This window comes from Mesocricetus auratus, unplaced genomic scaffold, assembly GCF_017639785.1.
Source record: "Mesocricetus auratus isolate SY011 unplaced genomic scaffold, BCM_Maur_2.0 Super-Scaffold_100043, whole genome shotgun sequence".
In the NCBI taxonomy this organism is placed as follows: domain Eukaryota; kingdom Metazoa; phylum Chordata; class Mammalia; order Rodentia; family Cricetidae; genus Mesocricetus; species Mesocricetus auratus.
Genome location: NW_024429220.1, coordinates 1,571,318 through 1,599,217, shown reverse-complemented (window position 1 = coordinate 1,599,217; position 27,900 = coordinate 1,571,318). Strand labels below are relative to the sequence as shown.

Here is a 27,900-nt window from a genome sequence, read left to right as displayed (position 1 = left end):
TAAAAGTTCATTGTGTACAATTTTAAATATTATGCTGACATTAGTGAATAAGCGTGTGTTTCTGCTTTATGCATAATCATTAAAATGATCAGATGTATTACTATGCTTATCAGGTTATGCATAAGAATCGTCTTGAAGTCAGAATCTATATAAGACTAGTTACTTTGGCAATCACTGGGGGAGAGACAGTATGGCAAATTTAGAGATAACCAATGTTGTTATAGAGATCTTGGTTAGAAAAGTAAATAATTAGCTCTTGCACTGTGGAGTGAATAGATTTTTTTGGACTCATATGTATTGTGAAATTATGGAGCATCCTGTAAAGATGCCATAAATTAATTAAAACTTATAAAAATTTTATAACATAAAGTTGTATGGGAAAGTAAGTGACATTTTGTACATAGTTACAAAATATTGTACAGTAGTTTCCCAGTAAATCTAAATAATGACAATATAATCCCATTTTACCCTTGGAGACATCCAAGTTTAGAGATATTAATGATTTTCTTGGAGACAATACCTTGGAAAGAAGTCAGAAGAAAATGTGATTTTTACTTATCTCTATAGAGAAGTTACATATTTCTTGTAATAAAATGTGTGTCATTCCTGCCAATTAAATCCATGTTGTTGTTACTTGCCACTCTAAAGTTCCAGGACAGATATATATGTGTCTATGCATATAATTATAAAAGATAAAGGAGACATTTTGGTAAAATATTTTATTATTATTAAGAACAATAATATAATTATGGTTATAAAAATAACAATTTTATTAACTACAGAGAATTTATAATACAAGCCATCACCACAGTGTTTCCTTTTGGGGGTAAACATCCAGCTATCCCACTCAATCGGCAGCTTATCATCGTCCTATTTACATAGGCAAGCAAGCTGCGATATCCACAGGATTCAGTTTTCAGCTCCCAAAAGAGAGAAGCCTTCGGTGCAAACAGAAATGAACCTATATGAAAGCGGCACTGTCAAGAGTTAAGGACCCGGCACAGCTCAATGTTTTTATTTGGTTGTTTGGAGTGTTTGTTCTTACTAATAAATTCTTGGTGCAAACTTCAGTTGATTTTTGAAACACACTTTCTTTCTTGGACTTGGTTGTGAAGAGTGATTCACTGCAAATCACTCATTATACAAAAGCAAATTACGTTGTCTTTACCCAAATTGCTTTTATACTATGAGTTTTCTATAAATGTAAATGAGTGATAACATACATACAGTGAATGGAAGTAGTTATTTTTGAACTTCAGTAAATCAATTTAATGTTTGCTTTTACTTAGCATGAGATAGTATTAACATTTTCTCTTTCGTGTCGTCTATATTACAAAGCCAGCAGTTGTTTTGTAAAAGAAAAGGAAATGCCTGACAGCGACTCCCAGTTCTTGACAGTGCTTTTTTCAGGGATGCTGTAGCTACAGCATCAACTCTGCACAAAATATCCACAGTAATAAGTGAAATACAGCTTTGCTGACACATACTATTACTGTTAATTTTCTTGCCTTCCAGTGTTTCCCATTCCTGTAGATTGAAACACTTAGATAGCAAACCAGAGCATGTTAGTAGAGACTATCTCGATAGAAACCATTATACCGAGGACCTGCCCACAGCAAATTGGTAAAAGTTATTTTACATTTTACAATAACATTAAAGAAATATACAAAAGAATTATCACCCCTCTGCACAGCAGAGGCATATGACTAAGATTTTAGCTTTACATTTCTATTCCTGCAGACATAAGAAAACGTCTATAATTATAACAGTGTGTAACTGTTACTCAGTCAAAACAAAACCAACCTTGAAAGCTCATAATTCAAATGGCCCTCTTGTCCATGACACAATATAATAAAGATTTCTAGATGAGTTGCATTTTTCTCCCTTCTTCCTTGGAAATTCATTCATAGAAAAACATCCCGTACATAGTGTTTGCAAATTAACTATGCCCTTTCTAAACAAGTAAAACACTATTGATGTTGTTCACTGTCAATGCCATTCACTTTGCCCATGGCAAAGAAAATCTCATGGGGATTGGTTGCTTTACAAGTCATGTTAATGACTTAATGACATTTGTTTACTTTTCAACAAAATTGGAAACACTGATTCCAAAGTATTTGAATAGTTGACTACATATTGTTCTAGGTAAATTCTGTTACTCTTTTCATGGATAATTACAAAAAAATACACTGAAAGAAGTATTGAAAATGTCAGTATATTAAAGCATTTCAATTATCCTAATAGCTTTACCAATATAATTTACATGTAGCACTGAAATTTAGACAATCCAGTAAGAAGCTATGAAAATAACTTTAATATTTTAATAACACATCTTTGAAATTTCAGTTTTGTTAAAATAACGTGTTACAAAAGGAAAAGAAAAATGCAATGAACGTAAAATGATATGGACTGGCATTTCACTGGATCTGTCTGCATCCACTGTTTATCAATCAACACAGTACCTAAGTTATTCACAAACATATATACTTGTGTACATGTCTATACATGCATACATACACACATACATATATATATGTATATGTATATCACATGCACGTGTACATATGCCACAGCTTGTGCAAGAACTTCTGATTAAATCTTTGGCCTGAAGATAATTTAAAAGAATTCAATCTCAAAACTGTGAACACTGAATTCACAACATTCAAATTATAACTTTTAATAATCCTGATTGATACATGAAGATTGAAAACTTAGAAGCTGTCTTATCACTTTCTAACATCCTGCTTCTGGATACACAACTCTCAACTAGTCATGGCAAGTAGATTAATAAGTATAATTTCAATGTTATCATATAGATTATAAAACATAAATGAGTATTCCATGTTATTAGGAAAGAGCTTTGTTAAAAGATATGAGATACTATGATTCTGTCTTTATATCATATCTGATTTTTTCAGAGTCAATTATACCTTTTAAAGTAATTGAAACAAAGAATTTAGAAAAAATTTTTCCACTTCATATTTTTTTCCTATTACTCAAAGGCTAAGAATTTTTACATTGAGAAAAGTGTTTTCTTTTCATTTTTTCTCCAAAATATTTCAAAGTAAAATTCAATGAAGGGATATTCACAAAACTTTGCAAACATGGATATTTTTATGATAAATCATTTTTAAATTTAATAAGAGTGAGCTAGGAACCAATCACAGCAGCAACTTTTAATATTAACCCATATAAATATATTTTTGAACACAGAGACACCTTTAAATTTCTTCATTAAGACACATTTGAAAACTGAATAAATGTTATAGATCTACCAATATCCTGTATAAATAAGTAGCCCAAATTTGGAGGAAAGAAATAATACAAATACACATATTCCTTTCTGCTTTTTAGGAATTAGAAAACACACAAAAAACTATGATAATAAATATAAATAAACATCAAGGCTAGTCATTATTTTATCCTATGGGTCCTGTCCTGACTTTAAACACTTTCCAGTGGAACTCATATACAATTATGTGCCGAGTCGTCACTTATACCTTGTACCTTTCCTGAATATTTCCACTGGCCTTTCAAATTTTTTAAATTTTATAATAAATATCGACACATACATCCAAAGTATTTAGAGATTACACTAGTTACATAATGGTTTAAATTGTAGTATGTGCTGTATGTGTACTCAGCCATGTGTTATGGACATGTGTGTTTTTTGTAAAAGGATGTTTGTGTGCTGGTATTACAAGGTATATGTTGTGAAAAAAATGAACTATAACATGTGCCATATGACGCATAATATAATTTAATACAGAGTTACAAGTAAAAACACAAGGTATAAATGATTTGGGTAGAGTTAAAATAATGTTTAACTTACAATTTATTCATCATTAAGATATTAACCTGGAAAGCAGTGTAGAATGATTAACCTTTTCCTTTAAATCTTTTATCATCTAGCAACTATACTTTTGCATTTTTAAAAATCCATTCAAGTATCTTCAGGAGATATGTTACTGCACTTACAGGTACCTTAATTCACTTCAACACTGACAAAATAACACTGACAAACAAAACATCAGAAAACACCCACATATATTAATGAGTATCTGAACACTCACAATACTCAAGTAGTTGTTTTAGGATTGGTTTAGGTGACACCTTAATCGTGAAGTCTCTGAAATCCTCATGTATTGATGGATGCTTCAAAAGCATTGACTTCTTCTATGACTGTTACAACTTGTATGTCAAAATTACTTTGTGTATCCACTTTGCATAATACGCTACTCGGACGAAAATACCAGGACGATTTGGGATGGCACATCCACGTCCGGGAACAATGACACCAAGAACCATTCTCATTTTGTGTTGTTCACAAATCAGTGGGCCACCATAATCCCCCTAAGAGAAAAAGGAAAGACAAAAAAATTACTTTAGAAGTAAAAAGGCAATAATTCTTCAGCAACATTCACTGTTGACTAGCAGCTAAAGGATATAGTAATTCAATAATGTCACTTTTTTCACATTTTTTTTTTTTTTGGTTTTACAAGACAGGGTTTCTCTGTATTGTTTTGGAGGCTGTCGGTCCAGCCCGGCCTCGAACTCACAGAGATCCGCCTGCCTCTGCCTCCCGAGTGCTGGGATTAAAGGCATGCGCCACCACCACCCGGCCACTTTTTTCACATTTTAATTATTGTGTGTATTACCATGCATGTGGAGGTCGGAAGGCAATTTGTGGGGTTTGAACTCGTGTCCCTTGGCTTAACCACAGGTGTCCAAACAAACTGAGCCACCTCTCAGTATCCCCCACCCCAACAAGTAATGTCAATTTTCTATTTATTTGTTTTTGATAATTACCATGTGTTCAGTATTAACATTTGGAAAAGGTATAGAATTGTAAAAGAGAAAATCCATTCATAATCACGTGATTCAATGATTAAACTTCATTAAACTTCTCTTCTATCTAGAACACTCTTTGCCTTGCCCCAAAAGATTGTCTTAACAATCTAAACAGGAAATCCTTATTAACAAAACAATAATTTCTATATAATTTGCAAATTACTTTGCCAAGCATAAAATATCCCTCTATTCACAATTGATACTAGTAGTTAATATAGTTGTAATTTAGATATTTCTTTGTATCATCAGGTAAAAAAAATATAACAAATTAACATAGATTAACTTGGTGTATACACAATATATACATATTAATACACAAATGTTAACTATATAAATATTCATGTATTCATACTATACATCTTTGTATAGATAACTGTGACCACTGTACTGTACCATTTTTTATGTGCCATGCAGCCTCTTAAGAATACAGTACAGAGCTGGAATGATTTTTCTGTGCTTAAGAGGACACTATCAGAGAACCCATGATTGGTTCCCACAACCCATAGAAGGTGGGTTACAATTGCCTGTAACTCCAGCTACTGGGAACCTGACAACCTATTCTGGCTTCCAAGGGCACCAAGCATGCATATGGTGTACATATAAGCATTCAAGCACTCATGCATACACATAAAAAAACACAGTGGCTAGCTTTGGGCATCCTTATGTAAATAAGAATGTTTGAGATTATCTTCATTTTCCACTAAAAGTGATGCAATTTAAAAAATTAAATAAATGTTGTTGCAAAAGTTATTTCTGTATTGTGGGCAGAAAGAAGGAGACAGTGACATATTCTTTGATAGGGAAATTAAGATAGACCTGATATAAAATGTCACTCAGTACAGAGGTCCTTTTTCTAAAGACACCCTTTATATACCAACCCACATAATGGAATAAAATTGAGGTTTAAATAATATGCCATTGATTACTGACAGGCACTTTCAAAATGACTTTCTTTGGAGACTTTGTGCAGATGCTCTGCCACTTCAACCTTATAGAAATGTATGGTCATTCTCTTCAAATATTCATGATGGGTAAAATAACCAAATGACAGATGCAAAGAGGCTGGGAGAAAGGAGGAATGAGCAGAGAAAGGGTGACGAGGAGGGAAAGGTCTTATGTGAATATGTGAGTCTTTGGAATGGCAACTGTCTCTATGGAAGGTATGAAAGTGATGTGGAGCTAACTCTTCTCCATGACTTCAGAAATCGTAAACAAGGGTTGACAGGGGTAAATTAGGGAAACTAAAACTGTACAGATAGATAATGGTGGTGAAGGCAATTCTGCACGTTACCACACGATGGGTGCTGTAGCAAGGGAAGCGCCTATATTTCCCTTTAGAGGATTCCACAGCCCTTCCTGTTTTCAAACTCCTGAGGTCTTGGGTTTAAAAATTATCTTTTTTCCTTATTAATTATTCTTCTCACTATACCATAATAATGCTCACTGTCTAGAAACAAACCAACCCTTTCTGAATTTATCTAAAAACCCCCATAACTCAATAAGCACATACTTGTCGGGAATAAAATTCCAGAGAAATATGTATATGCCATACATACATTTTAGTGTGCTTATATTCTAAATTTAGTAATACATTCTTTTACATATCAATATCACACTATTATTGAATTCACTACACAGAGTATTCTAGCATCCCACAACTATGAGGATTGAAGAATATGCTTCTCATATTCAAAATCTATCTAAAATGATAACGTAGCAGCCTGTCTGTGTAAAACAAGAATGAGAACCATGCCAAGTTGTAGGAACATTTGCTTAAAACATGAAAATAATCACACTATTAAAGTCACTTACAAAATATCATTAGAAATATAAACACCCTACCCACAGCACCCTTAAGAACTTCAAATCAAGCATGTATCTCCCAACATCACCAGTAGAGTTCACCCAGGGACTCATGAAGATGAATCAATTTATAAAAGCACTAGAAGACTAGCTTGCATACTTCTAACCATCACAGCTTCCTCTGAGACTTCTGCAGTTTACATAGTATTTTTTTAAGAGACAAATGACTTGACTATGTTTTGTGAATGAAGCATGGGCTGGCTCACTAGTCAATTAAAAGTAACGAACAAAAATTAAAAAGTTTTTTTTCTACACTTCCATTCTCTAGGAAAGGGTTGGCATATAAATATTAGGATTTGACAAAGACAAACAGAAAATACCCAAGAAACTATGGCATTGACTTTTAAGACACTTGATTTTACTTTGGTTTTTAAGGCAGACTCTTGCCAAGAGCTTAGAATCTTCTTGCTTCAGCCTCCAATAATAGACTTGCTTTTATTAAACAACTTTTTTTATTTTACCTCACATGGCCCTGATCCAATCTTTTCAGCTCCAGCACACAGTTCAGACTCACTCAGAGTCACCTTCCCTTGATGATGCTGACGGCATCTCTCATTCCCCATAATATACAGATGTGCCACTCGTAGTAAACCGTCCGAGTTGATCACTAGGGCAGCATGGAAATCACACAGTTAATAAGCAGCGAGTAAAGGCAAGGAAAGCAAGAAATAGGAAGGTTTTCTGTGTTAAAATATTCTTCTATTCCCCGTGTCTTATAAATTAGCTTACATCCAGTGTAGCCCCAGCCATAAACACTGCAAGTAGTCTTTTCAGGTATTGTGCAGCCATAATTGGGTAAATCAATTGTACTGACAAAGTCATCCAGGACCGCAGGCCTGAAAGACAAAATACAGTGTGAGCACTCTGTGGGATAAAACTCTACAGAAACATGCACATGCAATGCCGTGCACAATACTAAGATGCAAGGGAATCCTAGGTATTAAAACAATAGGAACAAAGAGTACCTAATTAATTTATAGGACAAAGTCTGGGGTAAGTTATAGCAGAAAGAGATGTTTGCTAGTAAAAGTCTGCAATAAATGCTCACCATGCAAAAAATTACCTTGATTTTTTTTCTAAGGAGTCAAATACTTGCTATTAAGCTTCAATTTTAAGGTTGTAAGACTATTGTACCAAACTCACTTATCGCTATCTGAAAGTCATATGATGCCACTTTCTAATAAACATCCACATACATACACATGCACACATAAATATATTCCTATAACATATGAGATAATAAGAAAACTGCATGCAAGACAAAAAGAAACTCAACTTAAAAACAATGTTTTGGGAAATTAAGTTTCCACTAAAATAAAAACTCTTGTCTAGTAACTGACCGAGCAAGTTTCAGCAATACCAGATCTGAGCCTTCCGGTCCATAGACCAGCTGGGAAATGTTGAGGACCTGTTTGCGCTTCTCCTCCCCTCTGCCATGGACATCATGAATTCCAAGCCAAGCTTCATAATCTTTCAAGTCTTTGTTTCTAAGTAGAAAATTAAAATGCAAACTATGGCATATATGTATAGATTATTATTTATTTCCATTTAACTTATAAGGATAAACACCTACATTAAAGTTTGAGCCAAAGCATAATAAGTAACAACACATTTATTAGGGAGATTCTGAACACCACAGAGTTATTAATGCAGAGAAAGCTTGCAGAAATCCTAAGGCTATTATGTTTATAACATGTTTCATTATACTTCATATTAAAAAAAAGACATCTGTTATAAAATCCCCGTGTTCTTTATATGAATTATAATTTGCATATAAATTTTGTTTACTCTCAACTATGTACATATTTGGTTTATTGCTAAGGTTGAAGATTTTCACAAAAACCATGTGGTATGAAGAGAATTAAAAAGTAATCTCTAAGCACAGCCTCCTTATCCTTGCTGATGTCACTGCCTTTGAAATTATTCCCAAGTTGGTCCTAAAGCTGTCTCTACACACAAAAAGATGCGAGGAAGCCTGCTGGTCATCGGAAGTATTCCTCTCTAGAATCATCAAGTGCATGTAGGAAGTTGGGACATGGCTTTATTTACATAATTCAAAGAAATATTTTCCCAAGTGAGACCTAGATCAATCATGAAAAAAAAGAAAAGCTAGCTGAATGACCACTAAATACTGAATGAGCACTAAATATGAAACTATCAGCAAAGCCAAACTTTTATAATCAGATTTGAGAAGGAAGGACTGACGAGATGACTCAGTAGATAAACACGCTTGTGGCCAAGCCTGATGACGTGAATCTGATTGCTGACATCCACTTGGTAGAAGGGGAGAATTGACTCCCACAAGTCAGTTCTTACCTAAACATGCAAGCCATGTCAAGTACACACACACACCTTATTTTTAATTTAAAATAACAAAATGGTTCACTTGTCCTGATAAGATCCTGTAACAATGCTAAATTACAAAATCAGAATAGAAGCTGTATTGAAATGCCCCCAAACAAATGCTGATTTAAAACCACCTTATTACTGGGCAGTGGAGGCACACACCTTTAATCCCAGCACTCTATGAGTTCGAGACCAGCCTAGTCTACAAAAGTTAATTCTAGGACAGTCTCCAAAGCATCAAAGAATCCGTGTCTTGAAAAACAAATGAACAAAAAACAAAACAACAACAACATAAAAAAACCACCTCACCTGGCAGGAAAACATTGCCTCGCAGTAAGGATCCAACTTTCCTTTATCAAGGATCCTCCACAGATATGTTTATTTCTGTGAAAAGAGGAAAAAAACAAGTAACACCGTTACAGAAAGACAAAAAAACAAAAATTGCCTGCCAGCTAGTGAAAAAAATAAGTGAATCATCAAGAAGAATGAAAACCATCTACTCAGAACAACACACAGCAGTGTTTTTGTCTGATGGTGGTATTTGTGTAGTATGGCATCCATGCTTGCTTTCACAGTGTGACCAAATTTTAGGGCTTTGAGTTTACAATAAAAAATAGAGTCACTATACACCCAATGCGTTCATTCATGTGTATGACCATCTACAATAATGCTGCAAATATAGAATAAGTTAAATGAATAAAATTGTACTATTTAAAGTTGAGCATTTAATTATGAAAATGGTAATTTGAGATTTCATTAAACAACTCTGAAAAACTATCCAGTGGTAGCCATGCCTTATTTTATTTTTTACTTTTATGCCATTCCCTTTTTCCTCGACCATTATTTAGTAGTTTTGGGTTTTGCTTTGTATGGGGTCCTGAATATGCCAAATGTCTTGCACACACTAAGAAAGTGTTCTACACTGAACTATCCTTCCAACCTCACTATTTAGTTTTGATGTGATAGAAAAGCCACTGGGTTTGGATAAATTTGTTAATTGTAAGATCTCTACCATAGTTCTTCACGTATGAAAGTAAAATAATTTTTCAAGATAAATCATCTAGAAAATTTTCAAATATTTGTACAGAAGAATAAGAACTATTGCATTTAGATGACGATTTCCAAAATCTGTAAATCCATTTCTTTTTTTGGCAGAAATATGAAAAGACTACAGTTTTCCACAAGTCACATTTCCAAGGAGAACAGCTGCTCAGGGCTTCAGAGGGCAACACTTGAAACTCTCAGCTGAAGGGACAGTTATTTATGGCTTACCACACAGGAGGATGATAGTATATATTGAGCCATAAGTTCTATTCCCTTCAGTGTGTGTTTTGGAAAAATAGCCAAACAGCTGTGGTTACTAAGAACGTGGATTGAAAAGGCTCTGTGGACTAATATGAATAGAATATGAATAATGTAAGTCAGATATTTGATTTTTATGACACAGTTCTAAACACTTTTTTATATAACTTGCATATTGATTTTACACAGATCATATTAATAATTCTTAGGACCTTTGAGAAATAGACATATTAAAACCTCTGTATCCAAGCTGATTATCAAAATCCAAAACACACAATTATTATAATAGGAAACTGATTTCCATAATAAAACACTTTAAAATTGTATTTTTCATTTCAGTGGTGTTGGACACTAAAAACATCATTTCTGTGATTATGTGTAAACATCTTGGAACATAAATTTAAAATATCCTAGATTTGAAAATTAATAGCTATCATGGTAACATTAAGCTATAAATAGGTCTTTTGTGCCATTTTCTTTCAGTTCATCAGAACCAGTGTCACATAGAATCAGTATTAATGGAAACTGTCAAAACTTACAAAGATTACCATGTGTACATATTATAAAATCCAGTATGCCATTTGGAAGGACACAAATCAGTTCTTGATTCCCAGTACTGTCTTGTATAGGGCACAGTCTTCTTGCAATCTTAAACTGAAAATATGCTTTTGCAAATATTCGTAATATTGTGATTACTGATCATAATTACCTGTATTTCAGACTAACCATCCATCCTACATTTGTTCGTGTCGGAATGCCATTTACAACTCTCAGTTGTTTTGTTTTGGCGCAGGATATTACAGGATCTAAAAAAAAAAAAACACATAAAACATGTTGTCAAGGCATTGCTCAGTGACTTACTTTTGTTAAGTTCTATGGTAAAGCTAGACAGATGTAACTAGTGTGACTGTACTGAAACAACATTTTGGAGAAGGACCACAGTGGTTTATCAGGCCCATGGTATTTGCCATCCCCATTTTTCATAAACAAAATTCTTGAATAACTTCTTTCCTGCCTATGTGTATGTGAAAAAAACAAACAAACAAAACTCAAGTGCCTCACCAGACCCTTATTCTGAGCCTGAAGTCACTATCTCAGATACAGCCATCTCTTACCTAACAGACACCAGGACTGGGGAAGAGCCTTAAGGGTGAACAGAATCCAGAATCTAGGGAACTGCCCAAAACCTGGCCTCTTGATTTCTGCCTTTAGGATTCTCATGTCTCTTGGAGGGTGGTGTACATTAAATGTGATCCATTACATATGCTGTTCCCCAAATGAAAAGTGTGTAAATACTGTTTTCAAAGTCATATGCGTTCTTCTGACTATTTCATGTGTGTAGTCAGGAAATACACATTTTAATACGAAGTCAAATAGAAATGCAGCTCTTTCAGTTCCTAGTACCTACTTCAGGTGACCTGCCACCAGCCCCAGGACATTTGACGCCATCTTCTGATCTCCTTGAGCTACACTTACTCCCTTACAGACACACATACATACACAATAATTTAAAGATAAAATGGAAAGAAAATACATTGACTTTAGAGGGGGTGCTATTATAGTGGTAAATACTTTTAATATAAACAGATTTATTGGTAACTTTTTTCCTTTCTTTATTCTATGAAGATAATTTGAAATAATTTGTGACATATAGAGTGTCAATTGTATTTTATATTTTGAATATTACTCACGGTCCAAATTGACAATTGTAGGTGTGGTATCGCCTTCACCTGTAGAAATGAATATTATGATACATATTATATTTCATGCATACTTATTCTTCTATATAAAATCAATCCATGGCATGACATTTAATTCACTAACAGTGAATAATTTCCTAACATTATTGACATCAAAAAAAGTCACAAATGCAATAGATATTTTCTGAATAACTCTGACCCCTTCCCCATTTACCATTGTGAGTACCTGCCTCTTGGCACTACATAATGTGAGTAGGTCGTCTTTGTGACTCTGTAGGTTCCAGGTATGTGTAACTTCATGGCCTTTAACAGACTGGATTCCAAACAGGAGCTACAGACTACCTCATTCTGTAAGATATTCAGTACTGTACACCAAGGCCATTCTATACACTAGCATTCATGTTCAATATTGTTTGAGCAGAGACTATGTAGACTGACTGTTTTATTTTCACTGCAATTTGAACTGCTCGCTTTTTTTCTTAAATCTACTTTTATTTATACTTGATTGAAGATAATTGAAACTGCACATGCTTTGTAAACCTATGCAAGAACTTAGAAAATAGAAATTAATGTCATCTCTGCAAAAATGGGGGTAAATAATTATTTTTGTTGATAGAATGTGCCAGAAGTTAGCTTTTCCAGATGTTTGAAAAAAATTATGGTAAAAAGAAAACACTGGATATATACACATAACTCTACCTGAACTCTCATGACTTATTCCTTTTCCTTGAACTCTCTACTGGGGTTTAATTGCTGCATAAAGAAAGGCTTAAAGGATGCTAGGATGTTGGAAGTACTTGAACAGCAATGAATGAAACACAAGACATTTCCTGGGGCTTAATGTCTTAACTCTTCAGAATTAATGGCATAGAGTTCAGCCAGGCACGGTTTAGACCCAGCTGGCCGTTAATCCCTGGAAATGCCCTGAGCTCAGATAATCTAGCAACAAAACAATAATGACACATAGACACCTTTGGAATGTAAATGTGATTGTTATTTATGAGAGTACTTGAGAGAATTAATGCACACTAAAGGGTTTTTATTTATGTTCGTGTTCCAGATTGAGATACTATAGGTGAATAAAGATACAAGCAAACATAAATTTCTTCATTACTTTATGTGAGGGTGTTCCCTTGCAGTCTTCTGAGACATAGATTTTTCAGTCCTTAATAAAAGGAATCAAGCACTGATTTCATGTATAGTCACTAACACAGAAAAAGATATGGGTTGGTCTACTCTGATTAATTACTTCAGATGTTTGAGTAATTTGATAGTCATCCCTTCACATTGTCAAAACAAAGATTAAGATATTCTTTCCATAGTTAATTCCACATTAAATGTGATGTTACATAACTTCATAGATGTATCTTTATTTAGTTTGAAAGATTTAAAGGAATCTTATATCTGAAGTTTTAGTAATTAATGGCTTAACAATAATTAAGAGTTATTTTGATTACTCTAGTTCAGTATTCTCAAACTTAAAAATAAACTTAAGTGTTATGTAAAACCAGATAGATTCTGGGGATTTCATTTTCTGGGTTTGTTTGAACATGGTAAGTTCTTTTGGTGCATACTGTAAGAAAAACACTGAGAAACTGTTCTCTGGGTATTTCTACCTCCTTCTTGTATACTAGCCACATATCTCTTTCTTTGGCATTCCTTTCTCCACCTGCCTCACAACTCAAATCTGACCTATGGATACTGTAAATCTTGTTTCCATGATTCAACATAAATATGAAGGAAACGATTTTATAATTTCATAAATTATAAAAGCTTTACTTACAAAAAATTGGCAATGTGTTTTTTTCTCTCTCTCTCTCTCTGTGTGTGCGTGTGTGTGTGTGTGTGTGTGTGTGTGTGTGTGTTTGCATGTATACCTCTGAACAGACTTAGAACTATAGTTTATGGGCTCTTACAGAAAACATGAAGAAACCTCATTTTCTATAGTTAAATTTTGTGGCTAAAATTCAAAAGATTACGAATACATCTTATGTCTCCATCCAAACATCCATATTATCATCATTTTATATATTAATATGAATATATATTTACAACATGATTATAGTTTTTAATTTTTGTTTCCTCCATAATGTAAAGCACTTGAGGAAAAGAAACAATGTATAGATAATTTTGTACTACTTGCTTGTTGTATAAGCATTTGTATATAATAGCAGAACAATAAACATTACAAAAGAATGAGTAAATACAGTTTTTGTTTTTACAGATTCTATTCGTACCAGTCCAGTAAAATTGTTACTTTCATTTTAGAATTTTGAAACTGCAGAATACATATCAAAAGTAGGATGATTAGTTTGACTTAGAGCTGTACAACTGGTTTTCTACTTGTGAAATCTGAATTGAAATCAACTACTACACTCTCAATAACCTATAGTTTTTGTAAAATACATCAAATGTGTGTGCATATATGTACACAAAACGTATAGCCATTTCTTTGTTATTACCCATTTGATAAATGTCATACCACAATATATGCTAGATACTATTTGGTGATTTTAAAGAATACAAATCTTCACATGTTTTGTGAGAGTGCAAAAATGATGAATATTGTCTCTGAGGTTAAATAAATAATAAGAACTCAAATCTCCTAAAGATAAATTGTATTATCCTTTCAACAGGGAGAAAATGTAAATAAATCCTGGCTATAAATATAAGTTGGAAAAATGACAGTGTAAAAATACTTATTGCAATTAATGTTCAGTACACATTGAAATAAATGTGAGTTATTGGTAAAAGTTTTTAAATCAACACCAACAACACACTGGCATTTTGCAACAGCATCTTGCTGAATTTTGGTTTGCAGAAGTCCACTGAGTATCTGTTTTTGAAAATCTGAAAATCATGAGTCCTGCCTACCTTAAGCTTATGAATCAAGCCACAAACCCTCCTTCCGCTGATCTATACATTTATTCAAGGTTAAGCTAGACTTAACAGGGAAATTACTATGATCTACTTTGAAAGGCAGGTAATTTTTCTTTATCCTTCCATGGCTGTGTACTATATAAGCCTTTATCAATCTTAGCCATATTCACATAAACTGCAATGAAGTAATATGAACGCTCACAAAAGAGAGTCGTGGGGAGAGTGCCAGCAGAACTGTGAGAGCAGAAGCATTAAAACTTTGGGTTTGACCCCCAGAGCTACAAAAAGATGAAATATCTCAATTTTAATAATTTAAAAATTCTTTTTTATCCTAGACTCTAGGAAATTAGATTTGTTTTAGTGTTGAAACATGGAAGTTATCTTATGTGGGAGAATATTTTAGGATATATGAAATCAATAATCAGGAAAAATGTAATTGGAAAAGACCAATTAACTTAAAAGACTGTAACCAAAGGAAATAAAAATATAATAACAAAAATGTAACTTATTTCCAATTATACTAGGAATTCGCTTATTATTGGAACTAATTTCTCTATTTCATGAAACAAGATTGCGTTTCTGGGTAACTCAAGAAAAATTCTCTAATTCAACATTAGTGTATTTGCATAACACTTTTAAAAGGCATTGTTTCTTTGGTGCAATGGTTTGTTTTTAGTTTTATTAACTGTGTGTGTCTATGTATATATACGTAATTATGTGGGAGGGCACACACACACCACAGTGCACACAGGAGGAACAGAGGACAATGTTCAGGAGTTGGTCCTTTCCCTCCACCGTGGTACCTGGGCATTGAACTCAGGTGATCAACCTTGTTCAGAAAAGAACTTGTATTTTCTTATCCATCCTGGAATAGTCTTAAAGTGAATTGTTTTTTGCAGCTATTCTTAAAGTACTTCTGATTTGTCTAACAAGAAAAATATTTTTAAAATAAAATTCTTACTGAAATTACAAAACTACAATCTTTTTAAAACATTTATTTTTTAAATTCAGTATATGTTTGTTTTTTTAGGGGGTAGGTAGCGCTGATGCCCAAGATGGTGAGAGGTGACAAATTTACTTAGTCTTAGAATTAAAGGTAGTCTTGAACATCCACTGAGGTCCTGGTCCTCTGCAAGAGATGTATATGCTTATATCCACCAAGCCACCTCCCCACCCCTCAAAGTGGGACCTTTTAAAGTGATGTAGCAGATCTGCATGCTATAAACATACAGATGCTGAAAGATTGGAAAAACATTCTCTTACCACCTGTTTTCTAACTTCCATTTTTACTCAATAAAGTATACACAGCATATTTGTTTCAATGCATAAATATATATATGTACACACATATATGTATACATACGTAATACATAATACATACATGCATACACATATATCAGTCAATTTCATTTGTAACGATCTCCTTAGTGATGAGACACTATAAATGTTCAAAAGTGTTTCTTATTTTCAGGACTGGTGGAGAAAATGTTGTTTCTGGCCACCAGTAAATACATCAGGGGAACTAAGCGTCCTACATGCACGAAGCTGCCTACCTGAAAATGTTTGAAGTACAATCACCTATGTATTATTGTTGCTTTTGATACATTTACCTAAGTTGGCTTCTGGACAGGATTTCCCACTACACACAGCCGTGTAGCACTGGGACAGCAGTGTTGCTCATCACTAATGAGGAGTACTAGCAATCATTTTCACCATTTGCCATCTGATGTTTAGAAATGGTTTTTCCTTAGGCTGGAGAGATGGCTCAGCCGTTAAAGGCTAGGCTCACAACCCAAAATAGAAATGGTTTTTCCTGAAGTTTCAGCCTTTTTCTTGCTGGTTATAATTCATTTTAATTTGTTTATTAACTATATTTATTCTAAAAAGCTGATTTTGTCTTTTTCTCCTTAATTCCCACATTTCTATTTATTGGTATATTTCATTAAATGTGAAATATACGGCATGTACTTTTTATGAAGCATGTCAAATGATACTTTATACCTATCACCTATACATTAATACTTTTTAAGAAGTTATCTTTCACTTAGAGAAGTAGAGTTGAATCTCCATGTGCTTTAGTACTTTGCTAAAGATTTCAGGGCTCCTCACAGAAAGAGAGTCTAATTCTAATTCTCTTGCAGAATTAAAATGTTCACTAAGAACTCTGCTGTAGCCAGAAGATGAATAGGTGATGTGGGTGCTGGGATAAATCATTAACCCCAAACATACAACCTCAGGACAATTTACTGCCTGTTTCTCCCAAGTAGAAAATGTCTTAGGGTAGGAACACTGTAAAATAAGCACAATTGCTTCTATTCTAGAAGTGAAGTGATGGAGGGGTCCGGGAAGAGAAGGGGATGTGAGGAAGGGGAATGGGAGTGGAGGGAGGAGAATAGACAGGAGACAGACTGGACTGTGTGCATTGCTCTCTGGAGAACATCATTTTTGGAATCATTTGCAGAGTGCTACATTATTGTAAGCTCTGAGTAAGCAGTTGTTTTAGTGGAGATGCAATACATTTGAAATATTCCAACTGAAAAAGAACGTGCCATGTACTTACAACGGGAAATAGGGCAATAATCCCAAGGAATAAGAGGATTCCCCGTGTAGCACCAAGGTCCATGGGCATCATCATCAGGATTCCGGCAATAATTCTTATTCAACTTGCTCGCATCTGGCTCCCAGAAAATATGACTATAAAAACAAGCTAGACATTAGGAAGTGTCTTTTCCAGCTGAGAGAAGCAAAATGTTACAAGAAGATATGATCTCGACACACCTCTTTCAATACATCTTCAACAAAATCTTTGGCTACTACTCTCATAACTTGGAGGAATACTTTCAATTTACAAGTTTAGGGAATAGAAAATAAGTCTACATGATTAGTATATATAAAATTGTGAGACATTTTGTGACCTTGCTTCTACTTAATGTTTATAATGCAAAAAGCAATTTTGAGAAGCACTATCTAGAAGCAAAGCAGTTAGATATTAAAGATTACAATATAAAACATGTAGAAAATACAAGCTACTGTAAAATTCCTTTTCATCTTTCTCATGCATAAAAATCATCACTAGCAACATAATTGTCACAATGAATGAGAAAGCTATTAATAAATTTCCAATTAAATTCTAAATTTTCCTTGATATGATACTAATAAATTAGAGTTTTCTGGCAGAGATACCTAAGTAAGAATATTTTCCAACTTGTATATGAACTTTTACTTAAAGATAAAAAATACTAGTTATTCTATAAGATTATGCCAATTTTTGCAACATCTGTGTTTGCGTTTGCATCAGGAATATTAAGTCAAGTTCTACACAGTGACTTCTAACTGTCACTAAAACCTGTAAATAAATGTTTTGTGTTATTAATTACCACTAGTTTGAATATAATTAAACATGGTGTAAATTAAAACTGGAAAGAGCTTGGCCCATTCTTCCAGATGCAGGTTCACTTTTAGACCCATCAAAACAGAAGACAGTGTATTTCCCATATGCCTGATATTGCTGTTACTTGTATACTCTTCAGTGAACCTTACATAGGAGGCTCTAAGGCAATGCTGTACTTATTATGCTTGGAGACACCAAGAATCCAAGGGGAAACTGCTCTTCGTAAGTCACGTGACTTGCAGATAGCAGAGGTGGTGCTGGAACCAAAGACTCTCTTGAATCACCATTGTCTTCATCATCCTTGAGTACTTCATTCTTAAACCAAATGCTACTATGAACCTCAGTAACTCACTAATTTCCTCCCAAATGTCTTGAAGTGACTTTTAATTGGTCCACCAAAAATAAAGCGAATGTCAGTAAATTAAGAATGGTTAGCCACAGATGTATAATTTGGAAGGGACAAACTTTACATATAAAATGCAACCTGAAGTAAAGTGGTTCAACTTCCCGGAAACCTTGATTCCTTATACACATGTAGAAGTATCTTCTATATAATAATATGGTGATAAAATAATATGATGTAAGAAGCTATGTGGCAGGCATTTAATTGGAGATTCTAACTTTTTCTTTTATTCTTGTGTATATATTCTGGGGCATTTACTAGTGATCTGTTTTAAGTAACAACTATATGTCAGTCTTCTTTTGTGGTTTTACAAGTGCTAATACTATTTCTAGTGTCATGTGGATACTACCTTCTTTAGGAAAATAGCCTACATCAATATTTATAATTCCTCAAAATATAAATATTTTCTTAAGTTACAAGTGTTTTTCTGTACTGATTTCAAAGTTTTATAATTACAGGTACTAGAGAAAATTTGTTTCAATTAATTTCAGTAGTCAAGAGGATATTTTATATAAATATGACTATAAAAAGATCATTTATTTATTTTTATTTCACAAACCACAATTAATCTTAATTTTGCTTATGCTGTCACCCTTGAACTGGCAACTATACTGTCTTGTTGAGTTATATAATGCTTTTGTCAATATTACGTGATTCCTCCATGAAAATTCATGAAACTACAGTTCTACATTTTTGGTTCCCCACTGTATCTATCATATTTCAAATCTAATACTAAGTGTTCCACAACTGTGTCCTGATTAAATTACATCTGTAAAGGCTTATTATAGACAGAGAACAATGGTTTAAGTTATATAGACAGAATCAATCTATTATTTCTTTCTTTCTTTCTTTCTTTCTTTTTTTTTTTTTTTTTTTTTTACGAGACAGGGTTTCTCTGTATTGTTTTAGAGGCTGTCGGTCCAGCCTGGCCTCGAACTCACAAAGATCCGCCTGTCTCTGCCTCCCAAGTGCTGGGATTAAAGGCGTGTGCCACCACCGCCCAGCCTCAATCTACTATTTCTATTGACTTCCTCTACTAAAAAATAGAAGGAAATATCTGTGTATATTTGAATATACATAATTACTACTACCATCACATTTTAGAAGTAGGAAGAAAGAAATCTATATACCGGTGTAAATCCTCCATATTCTTGTCCCACATTGAGCATGTAAGTCCAGACCTTGTTTTGGATAAGTTGCCCATGTAATTTTTCCCATTGCCACGATAACAATCTAGACATAAAAAACACAGGACTCAACACTATTGTAAAGCATAAAACAAACATTTTTTGAACATATTAAACCATCAAAATTAATAATTAAAACAAAAGCTAATGCAAATTAATGAGAAATATTAGGTGTAAATTGATGAGAAAGATATCATACTAAAATATCTCTAGTTTCAGCCCAGTTTTGATTCCAATTGTAAATGCTTATATTAATTTGAACACCCCCCAAAATAACACCTCTTACATAAAAATAAATCAGAAAGGAGACTCCTTGGAACACGAAGGGAATAAAAAGCTTTAAAGTGATTTTTGTAATTCCCAGAATTTTCTTTTGAAATGTTTCACTGTGCAGAAAATGTACAAAAATAACATAATAAAATATATTCCAGTTAGTTACTTGTGTTTAGATTTTGGTTTCTAGTGATGTTGACATCCTGAGTCACCCAAGACAGCTGCTGTACAAATGTTCTTCAGTTTCAATCAGCCTGATTATTTTCTGTTATGAGATCAAGTCGAAGATGCTTGACAGGAATATTGCACAGGTGATAGTTTGTCCTCCTCTGAGTGTGACAGCCTGGGCACATGACGACAATGTGGTGCATCATCTGGTCACTTGGTTAAGTGAGGGAAAGGAAAAACTTCTCCTCGCATGTAACAATAACAGTACATGCTAAATCCGCCAGGCTTTGAAACTGAGTAACCATCCTATTTCCAAACAAGTCTTCACAAACGCGGAAGCATGTGTTGATGGTGTTTCATGAGTCAGTTTTACTGTGCTTCATGTAGAATGGTTATTTTTCTATTTCTAGTCACTTTTCTCTCCATCTGTCTCTTCCACTGAGGTTTTATTTATAGAGACTTGCACATTCCATTTCTGATCAACAAAATCATATATGTATATATGTGTGTGTGTGTGTGTGTGTGTGTGTGTGTGTGTGTATTCCATTCCTATTGATGCTCAAAATGTTCAAACAGCCAACACAAGGCACTTCCAGTTGACCTCTGTGTCTACTGCTGCCAGTGTTCACACCTGAGCTACTTCACACCCATGCTGCTTCACACTTCCCCACAGCCTTGTGTCTGACATGCTACATGCACATTTTTCACTCACATCCTGCTATGATGACGTAATGCTAACAAACACTGCTCAAAACACTGCCACTCCGATCTGTTCCAACTCTATGCTATGGATACTATTGCTTTTACTGTAATAACAAATGTCTCTGTTCTTATGAAAACATAGTACTTTTATTATGAATAAGAAAGATTGAATGTTTTCCTGTAACCATTACTCAGTATATAAGTATAAATCAGTATCTTTGGATTTAAATGCTTATTTTTAATAATTGGTCTTTGAGTTGTCAACTTGAATATCATGAAGTATCTAATGAATTTTGTCTTGACATGAGAATAGCATTAGTAAAATTTTCTGAAATAGCCTTAACCATACTTTTGCCTTTTGTGCTAATTATTTATGTGAAGGTATTCTCAACATTGAAATTTTTAAAATGAAAATATCCAACACTGATATTATTCTGTTTTTGCAGTATCAAATATTCAGCCAGGACTGGAGTTTGATAAAAAAATAATCTTACTTATCTAATTAGTATGTAATTTTATCTAATCTTTAATAAGTAGCAATATACATCTAAAATGTGTATTTAAATGAATTTCTTTATTGTTTTTTGACTGTAAACGTTTGAATTGAATACCAATTCTGTATTTCTGTATACCCAGGATTGTGGGAAACTGTCTCAGATGAGAAGTAATCTGGTCCTCGGCATCACTCTTCTTTCTTCATGGGGATGAAGAGGAGAAGTTTCATAAGATTTACCTATTGTGTCTGTATTTTCAAGGTTTATGCGTAAGATAGTTAAGATGTACTTCCTGATCCCCTTGTAGCCGCTTCTCCCCTTGTACAAATGCTATTTTATTATTTTTGTTTTTCTCCTTCCTGAGTTGGATAGCTGACTGTGATCTATTTTGTTAATTTTTAAATCTTTCAATTTATTAATTGATTCTATATTTTTCTGAGGTCATTCTTATGCTTTTGCAGTGATGATTTTCTTTCTTTGGTTTCTGTCATCTCAATTCTTTTAATACGGAATATTATATTTTCTAATATTGATTAAATATACAAAACTGGTATTTCATATCCTAGAAAATACTGTTTTAATAAGTTTTAAAAGAAATTATGTAATTTTATTTTTTACATTTTGTTATTATACAATTGGAAATTGTTTCCAACTTACTAATCTAAAGACAAAATTTATGCTTGCTATTACCCAAAAGGACAAGAGCAACATCAGTTTATTTTTTTACATGCATGTGCATATTTGTATATGTAGAGAAAGGAATTTATAATATGTAATTGGCCTACCATGTAGATTTTATATTAAGTTTATAATAGGCAGACTTGTAATAGTTGATAAGTAGATATAGATGACAGATAGGGAGATATATAAGACAGATGATAGTTATACAGGTAGATGGTAACTTATAGTTTAGATGATTTATAGATGATTACAGATGGATGATTTACTAGATAAATGAATAGAAGGTAGATATATAGATAGATGATAGGTGATAGAGATATGATAGACAGATGATAGAGACATAGACAGATGATAGATACGTAAACAGATAGATGATACATAGATAGATAGATAGATAGATAGATAGATAGATAGATAGATAGAAAAAATAGGCATAGCTTCATATGGGCAGTGGCATATAATAGCATAATGGTCAGCAAATATCACAGCTGAATGTTGAATTGGCAGGCAGTGTTTCCTGAGTGGGGGGCAGTGTGCTTTCTTTCTTCATAGCATATTCCTGACAGAGTCTGCTAGACTCTCACATGTATCAGGTAGACTATATTGTTAAATGTTTACAAAGAATTAAAGAGAGAAAAGATGGGAAAATATAAAGATTGTTAGAAGAGATTAATTCAGTCTCACTTGTAATAGCTGGATAATTTGAGCAAATTGCTTAATTCATTAAATGTTTGATCTTTGATGAAATATTTTCATTAAGTAAGCGATACTGTGCATTTAATCACCAAATAAAATACTCACATATCCTATTCCCTGATTCTCTTGTAGGTGACCCTGTGTGTATGAAAACCTCTCAGTACACACCAGAAGCTCTCAAGACAGCTGGGTCCATTTCTCCAATTGCAGTTTCTGCAACTGTCTTAGTGAATGAGACAGGGCCACAGAAGACTTGGTGGCTAGTAGCTGTCCTTAATTATTAGTTTTAACTTTAATTCCAGCTGACCTTTAAAGCTGGCAAATAGTGAAATGCGCTGAAAGGAGTCCTTCCCTGCCTCTGTCTATAAACAAACAGCTGTCCCTGGAGGACACCTTAAAGGACAGAAATGCACAGAGGCGATAAGCCTAAAAAGGGGGAATTTTAGGTAGGCTTGGACTTTTCATGACAATGGCCATGATTTTTAAGTCATTTGAACTAGAATATGGTCATTGAGAGTATAATGCTCAATTTATTGTACACCAATATGTGTCTAGAGTGCAGCATTATTATTCACCACTGGCCAATTGTTTCCGCAGAGTGAACTTCAGTCTATCCCTGAACCAGCTGTCTTAAGGGACCCACATTCCAAGGCAATGGCATTTCCCTAAGCCCTGCAGTAAAGGTCATCTTCACTAACACCAGGTCCCGGTCACTTTCCTCTGCAGGACCTGCTGAAGCACAGCTTCATTGGCCCTCCTATCTGGAACCTTCCCTGAGAATTCTATTTCCATGAGGCATTCGGTGTGATCCAGCTGAAGTTCAAACCAGATGACATAACTTCTGAGCTTCCTCCTCCATCAATCCTGAGAGCTCCTGTGAGGCCAAGGCAATTTACCCTGTTGCCTTTATAACTTCTTTGACTCATCCCTCTTGCTCGTGTGGTGACAACCAGAGTGATCGGATTAAACTTTTGCAATAGTCTTTTCTCTTGAACTATGTGCAGTTTCAGTTTCCCAGAATGCTCTTTTCATGTATGAATGGTGCAGGGCATAGCTGTATGTCATCCCGACTCCCTTTAAACTCCCCCTGTGGAGGTGGACAGAGAAAATCCACCTGATCTTGGAAACATAGAGATCAACATCTCTCTCACAGCTCATTTTCTCCCTGCCATCTAGTCACAAATTTCCATAATAGCCCACTAGCCTTTTCATTTCACATGTTTCCTGCCTGCTAGAAAGTAGTTCTTTGTGTAGTGGTCCTGGTTTTATATAGCCAGTAACTCGAACCACAGCCTTCCTTAAAGAATTGCTAAATAAATAAATAAGTAAATAGATATTGAATGAATTAATGAAGCAATGGATATATAAAATACACCATTCCTACTCCGTGATCTTTCTTGTAAGCCTCAAGACCAGTTCAACAAGAAGCAGAATGTGTCCCCCTTCTAGGCATTTCCTCTGCATTTAATCACACCCCTACTACAAAATGTCAGCTATTACCTTGTCCACTTGACACGTCACACTTGGGAATTTGCGAGCAGTAGCCAACTCGGATGTTTGGATCAGTGGTAAAACACCATGGTGATTCAGCCCCATCTGGATTGCGGCAATAATTTTCTCTAAGGTCCCTATTGAGAGGAAGCATGTTAAGGTAAATCGCCTAGGGAAGTTATCACCACTACATTTCTAGTATCCCAGATGTATGCATGGTTTGGATTAGAACAGTGATAATAACTTGGAACTCTGTATACATCACACATGCTCACCAGGGTTGTAAAATAAGCACTGTCCTCAGAGGTCTCCAGGCAGACACTCAGTTCTCCTTACTGAATATCAAAGTTTGACTCCCACTATATATATAACACTCAGTTCTCCTTACTGAATATCAAAGTTTGACTCCCACTATATATATATATGTACATATATATATATATATATATGGGAAACTCATAATTGTCTTTGTAGAAGAAAACTAATAGCCACTTCTTATTTAAAATGGAATTTGAAACTATCCAAATATTCCATAAAAGGTCTTTTTCTTTCTTGATTTATATATTTCTTTGGTACATGTAGTTTAGTGCATAGATTTCTTTTAATCAAAGTTTTTGTCAATTTAGAGAGGTTATTTATTATATTTTTAAATATTACTGGACAATTAATTAAGACTCAGTTATAATACACATGCATAACAGTAGAGTAAACAGTGCAGGTCATGTATATAGTTCATCATTTTTTAATTAAAAACATACAGTTCTCTGGTGTAAGACCCCTCTTAAAGTTTTTGTATTTAAAAATACTTCACTGGTATATTTACCTGTTTACTGTAGTGGTATTTGCAGTTACTGTACGAGCATTCTATCACTAACCTCCATCAGCAACCATGTCTCTATTTCTTATAATATGGTTCATATTAAACAAAACATGGAAGCATGTGTGCACAAACTTCTGGAAAGAATAGTGATTAGGAGTTTTCAATTTCATTAATATCCAAACGGAACACAAGGAACAAAGTTGGCAGGCATAAGCTTGTATTTATCCAGAAAATTAACAAGTAATAACCCATCTCACCAAAGTAGATCTTGATATTTCTATATCTAGATCATTTCTTATTATATATTGTAAATTTAATAAGAATTATACCATTGCTCCCTTTCCTTTCCTCACTAGATTTTCTTTCTTTTTATATATTCTTTTCCCATATATTACATCCAAACTACAGCGTCCCCTCCCTCCTCTCCTCCTAGTCCCTCCTACCTCCCCTCTCCTCCAGATCCACTCCTCCAACTTTCCTATCAGAGAAGGGCAGGCCTTCCAGTATATCAACCAAACTTGACATACCACGTTATAATAATACCAAGTTATAACACCTCCCCTCATATTCAAACTGGATGAGGCAACCCAGTAGGAGGAAAAAATGTCTCAAAAGGCAAAAAAGTCAGACAGCCCCCCCACTGTTAGGATTCCCACAGCACCAGGCTACACAACTGTGACATATATACAGAGGGTCTAGGTCAGTCCCATATAGGCTCTCTGATTGTTAGTTCAGACTCTGTGAGCCCTGGTTAGTTAAATCTATGGGCCTTTATTGTTATTGGCACAAACTTTCAATAAAGTGTTAGTCACAATTTGGGAAGGGTTCAACTCATATCCAAACCCCTACATTTATCAGATTTGTTACTGAAAAACATGAATAAAATTTTATTTCCTTTAAATATTATAAAACTACATTTTAAAATGTTAGGAACATATAAAGTACATATATGCATGTAATATTTTACATTGAGTTCACATAAATTTGCAATACATAATTGCTCAGTTAAATTATTTTGCACTTTTGATTCAAAGCAAGATAATTAAATGAATCTAAAACTGCAAAAGTCTTCATGGGCCTAGTTTTAGAAGCAGTTCCTAAAATTACCACCTTAGCCCAGAACAGACCCAAACAAATATGGAGATTTGCCTAAATTGTCTCTATGTTGAAGATTTATTTACTGATTACTAGATAATTCATGTGTATTCATGGTAAACAGCGTTGCCCAGTTACAGTATTGTCTGTATGGGGGCAAACCACACTTAGTATAAGCAAAGACATATAACCAGAATTCCTGTTTCTGCTACACTGGAAAGGGGAAATAGAAAATCAATATTGTGAGCAAAGTATTGTGCCACATTTTAGAAACATTATAACAGCCCAGACTTTGGAGAGGAATTTATAACGGGTTACTTGAGTCAAATAAGTTAATTCAGAAAGGAAAATTTAAATTCAAATAAAATACAGAATTTAACTCAATGACTCAGTTTCAAATAAGTAGTTTACAAACCACATCTCTATAACCATCCTTTTCTTAGATTAAAGCTAACCAGGTATTTTCATATGCTTAATGGCTAGCATTATTTTAAATTTATATTGTGTATTTGATTATTCCGACATTTTAAATTAAAATACAATTATATCACTTCTCTTCTTCCCTTCCCCCAGGCCCCCGGCCCCATGTCACCTCCCAACTCTCAAATTTATGGCCTCTTTTTCTTTGATTATTATTGTTGTATATGAGCAAAGATAAATATAAACTCTTTAGTCCATTTTTTGTTTGTACGCATGTGGTTTCAGGGATGGCCATTTTGTACTGGGTAACCAGTCAGGGGTGGGGGTTATCCATGGGTAAGATTAATTATCCCTCTCAGTGATCACTGACTATAGTTTCTCCATTGAGGAAGCGGCCTTGTGGGACTTTCCCCTCCTGTGTTAGCATGTCTGTCTATCAACACAATTTCTTATTTGAATGTTGGCAGTAACTAAAGGGTAACACAGAGGGATCAACACCAGCATGGTCTTTGTCCCTTCTACTAATCTTTCTTTGTTCTTGTTGTTTTCCTATTCCAATTGTTAATTCTCTCTGACGTGTGAGATGTTGGATGAATTCTAGAGAACAGATTTTTGTGAAGGGCCTGAACATTTAAACCACAATGATATGTATAAATTATGTGCTTATAAAATAACGAAGATAAAGTCAGGACACGAACTAGTGTGTTCACTAACATGCACATGCATAAGCGTGTGCACTGACACACAAAAACAGATGGACGGCCGTGTGGTTTGGTCAACTCAACAAGACAAATGGTGGACCAGGAGCTGTGGGATCGGATCCATGGGTGTGCATTCATATCCACAATGCAATTAATACTTGAGGCCAATTTCTTTGGCCGGATTTACAATTTTTTGACGCCCGTTATTTGCACAGATCCAGAAACAGTTGAAAACATTTACACTACGGAAAATAATTTTGATCACTGCTGAAAACCTAGCAGTCTGAAACACACTGATGGAACTCAGTGTGCCGCACTGTAAAAGAAAGAAAATGCGACCCTTGCTTTTATGCAAACAAGAAAATTTGAGAAGGATCTAGTCTAAAACTAGACAGCCATCATAAAAAGTTAATTTCTTGAAGAAATCCTTGCAAGC

General features: G+C 34.2%; 1 protein-coding gene across 2 annotated transcripts in view; it reads right to left on the bottom strand.

Annotated features, from left to right (window-relative positions):
- Positions 1-704: 704 nt before the first annotated feature.
- Hgf (hepatocyte growth factor) overlaps positions 705-27,900 on the bottom strand; it is a 64,474-nt gene continuing 37,278 nt past the window's right edge. For both annotated transcript variants that reach the window (XM_005080880.4, XM_005080881.4), the window contains exons 9-18: positions 24,438-24,565; positions 19,867-19,969; positions 17,503-17,636; positions 12,054-12,092; positions 11,072-11,168; positions 9,370-9,444; positions 8,055-8,201; positions 7,444-7,550; positions 7,176-7,321; positions 705-4,353 (exon numbers count right to left, since the gene is read on the bottom strand). In XM_005080880.4, coding sequence (XP_005080937.1) covers positions 4,186-4,353; positions 7,176-7,321; positions 7,444-7,550; positions 8,055-8,201; positions 9,370-9,444; positions 11,072-11,168; positions 12,054-12,092; positions 17,503-17,636; positions 19,867-19,969; positions 24,438-24,565 — 1,144 coding nt within the window. In that variant the 3' untranslated portion in view covers positions 705-4,185. The remainder of the gene's footprint in view (positions 4,354-7,175; positions 7,322-7,443; positions 7,551-8,054; positions 8,202-9,369; positions 9,445-11,071; positions 11,169-12,053; positions 12,093-17,502; positions 17,637-19,866; positions 19,970-24,437; positions 24,566-27,900) is intronic.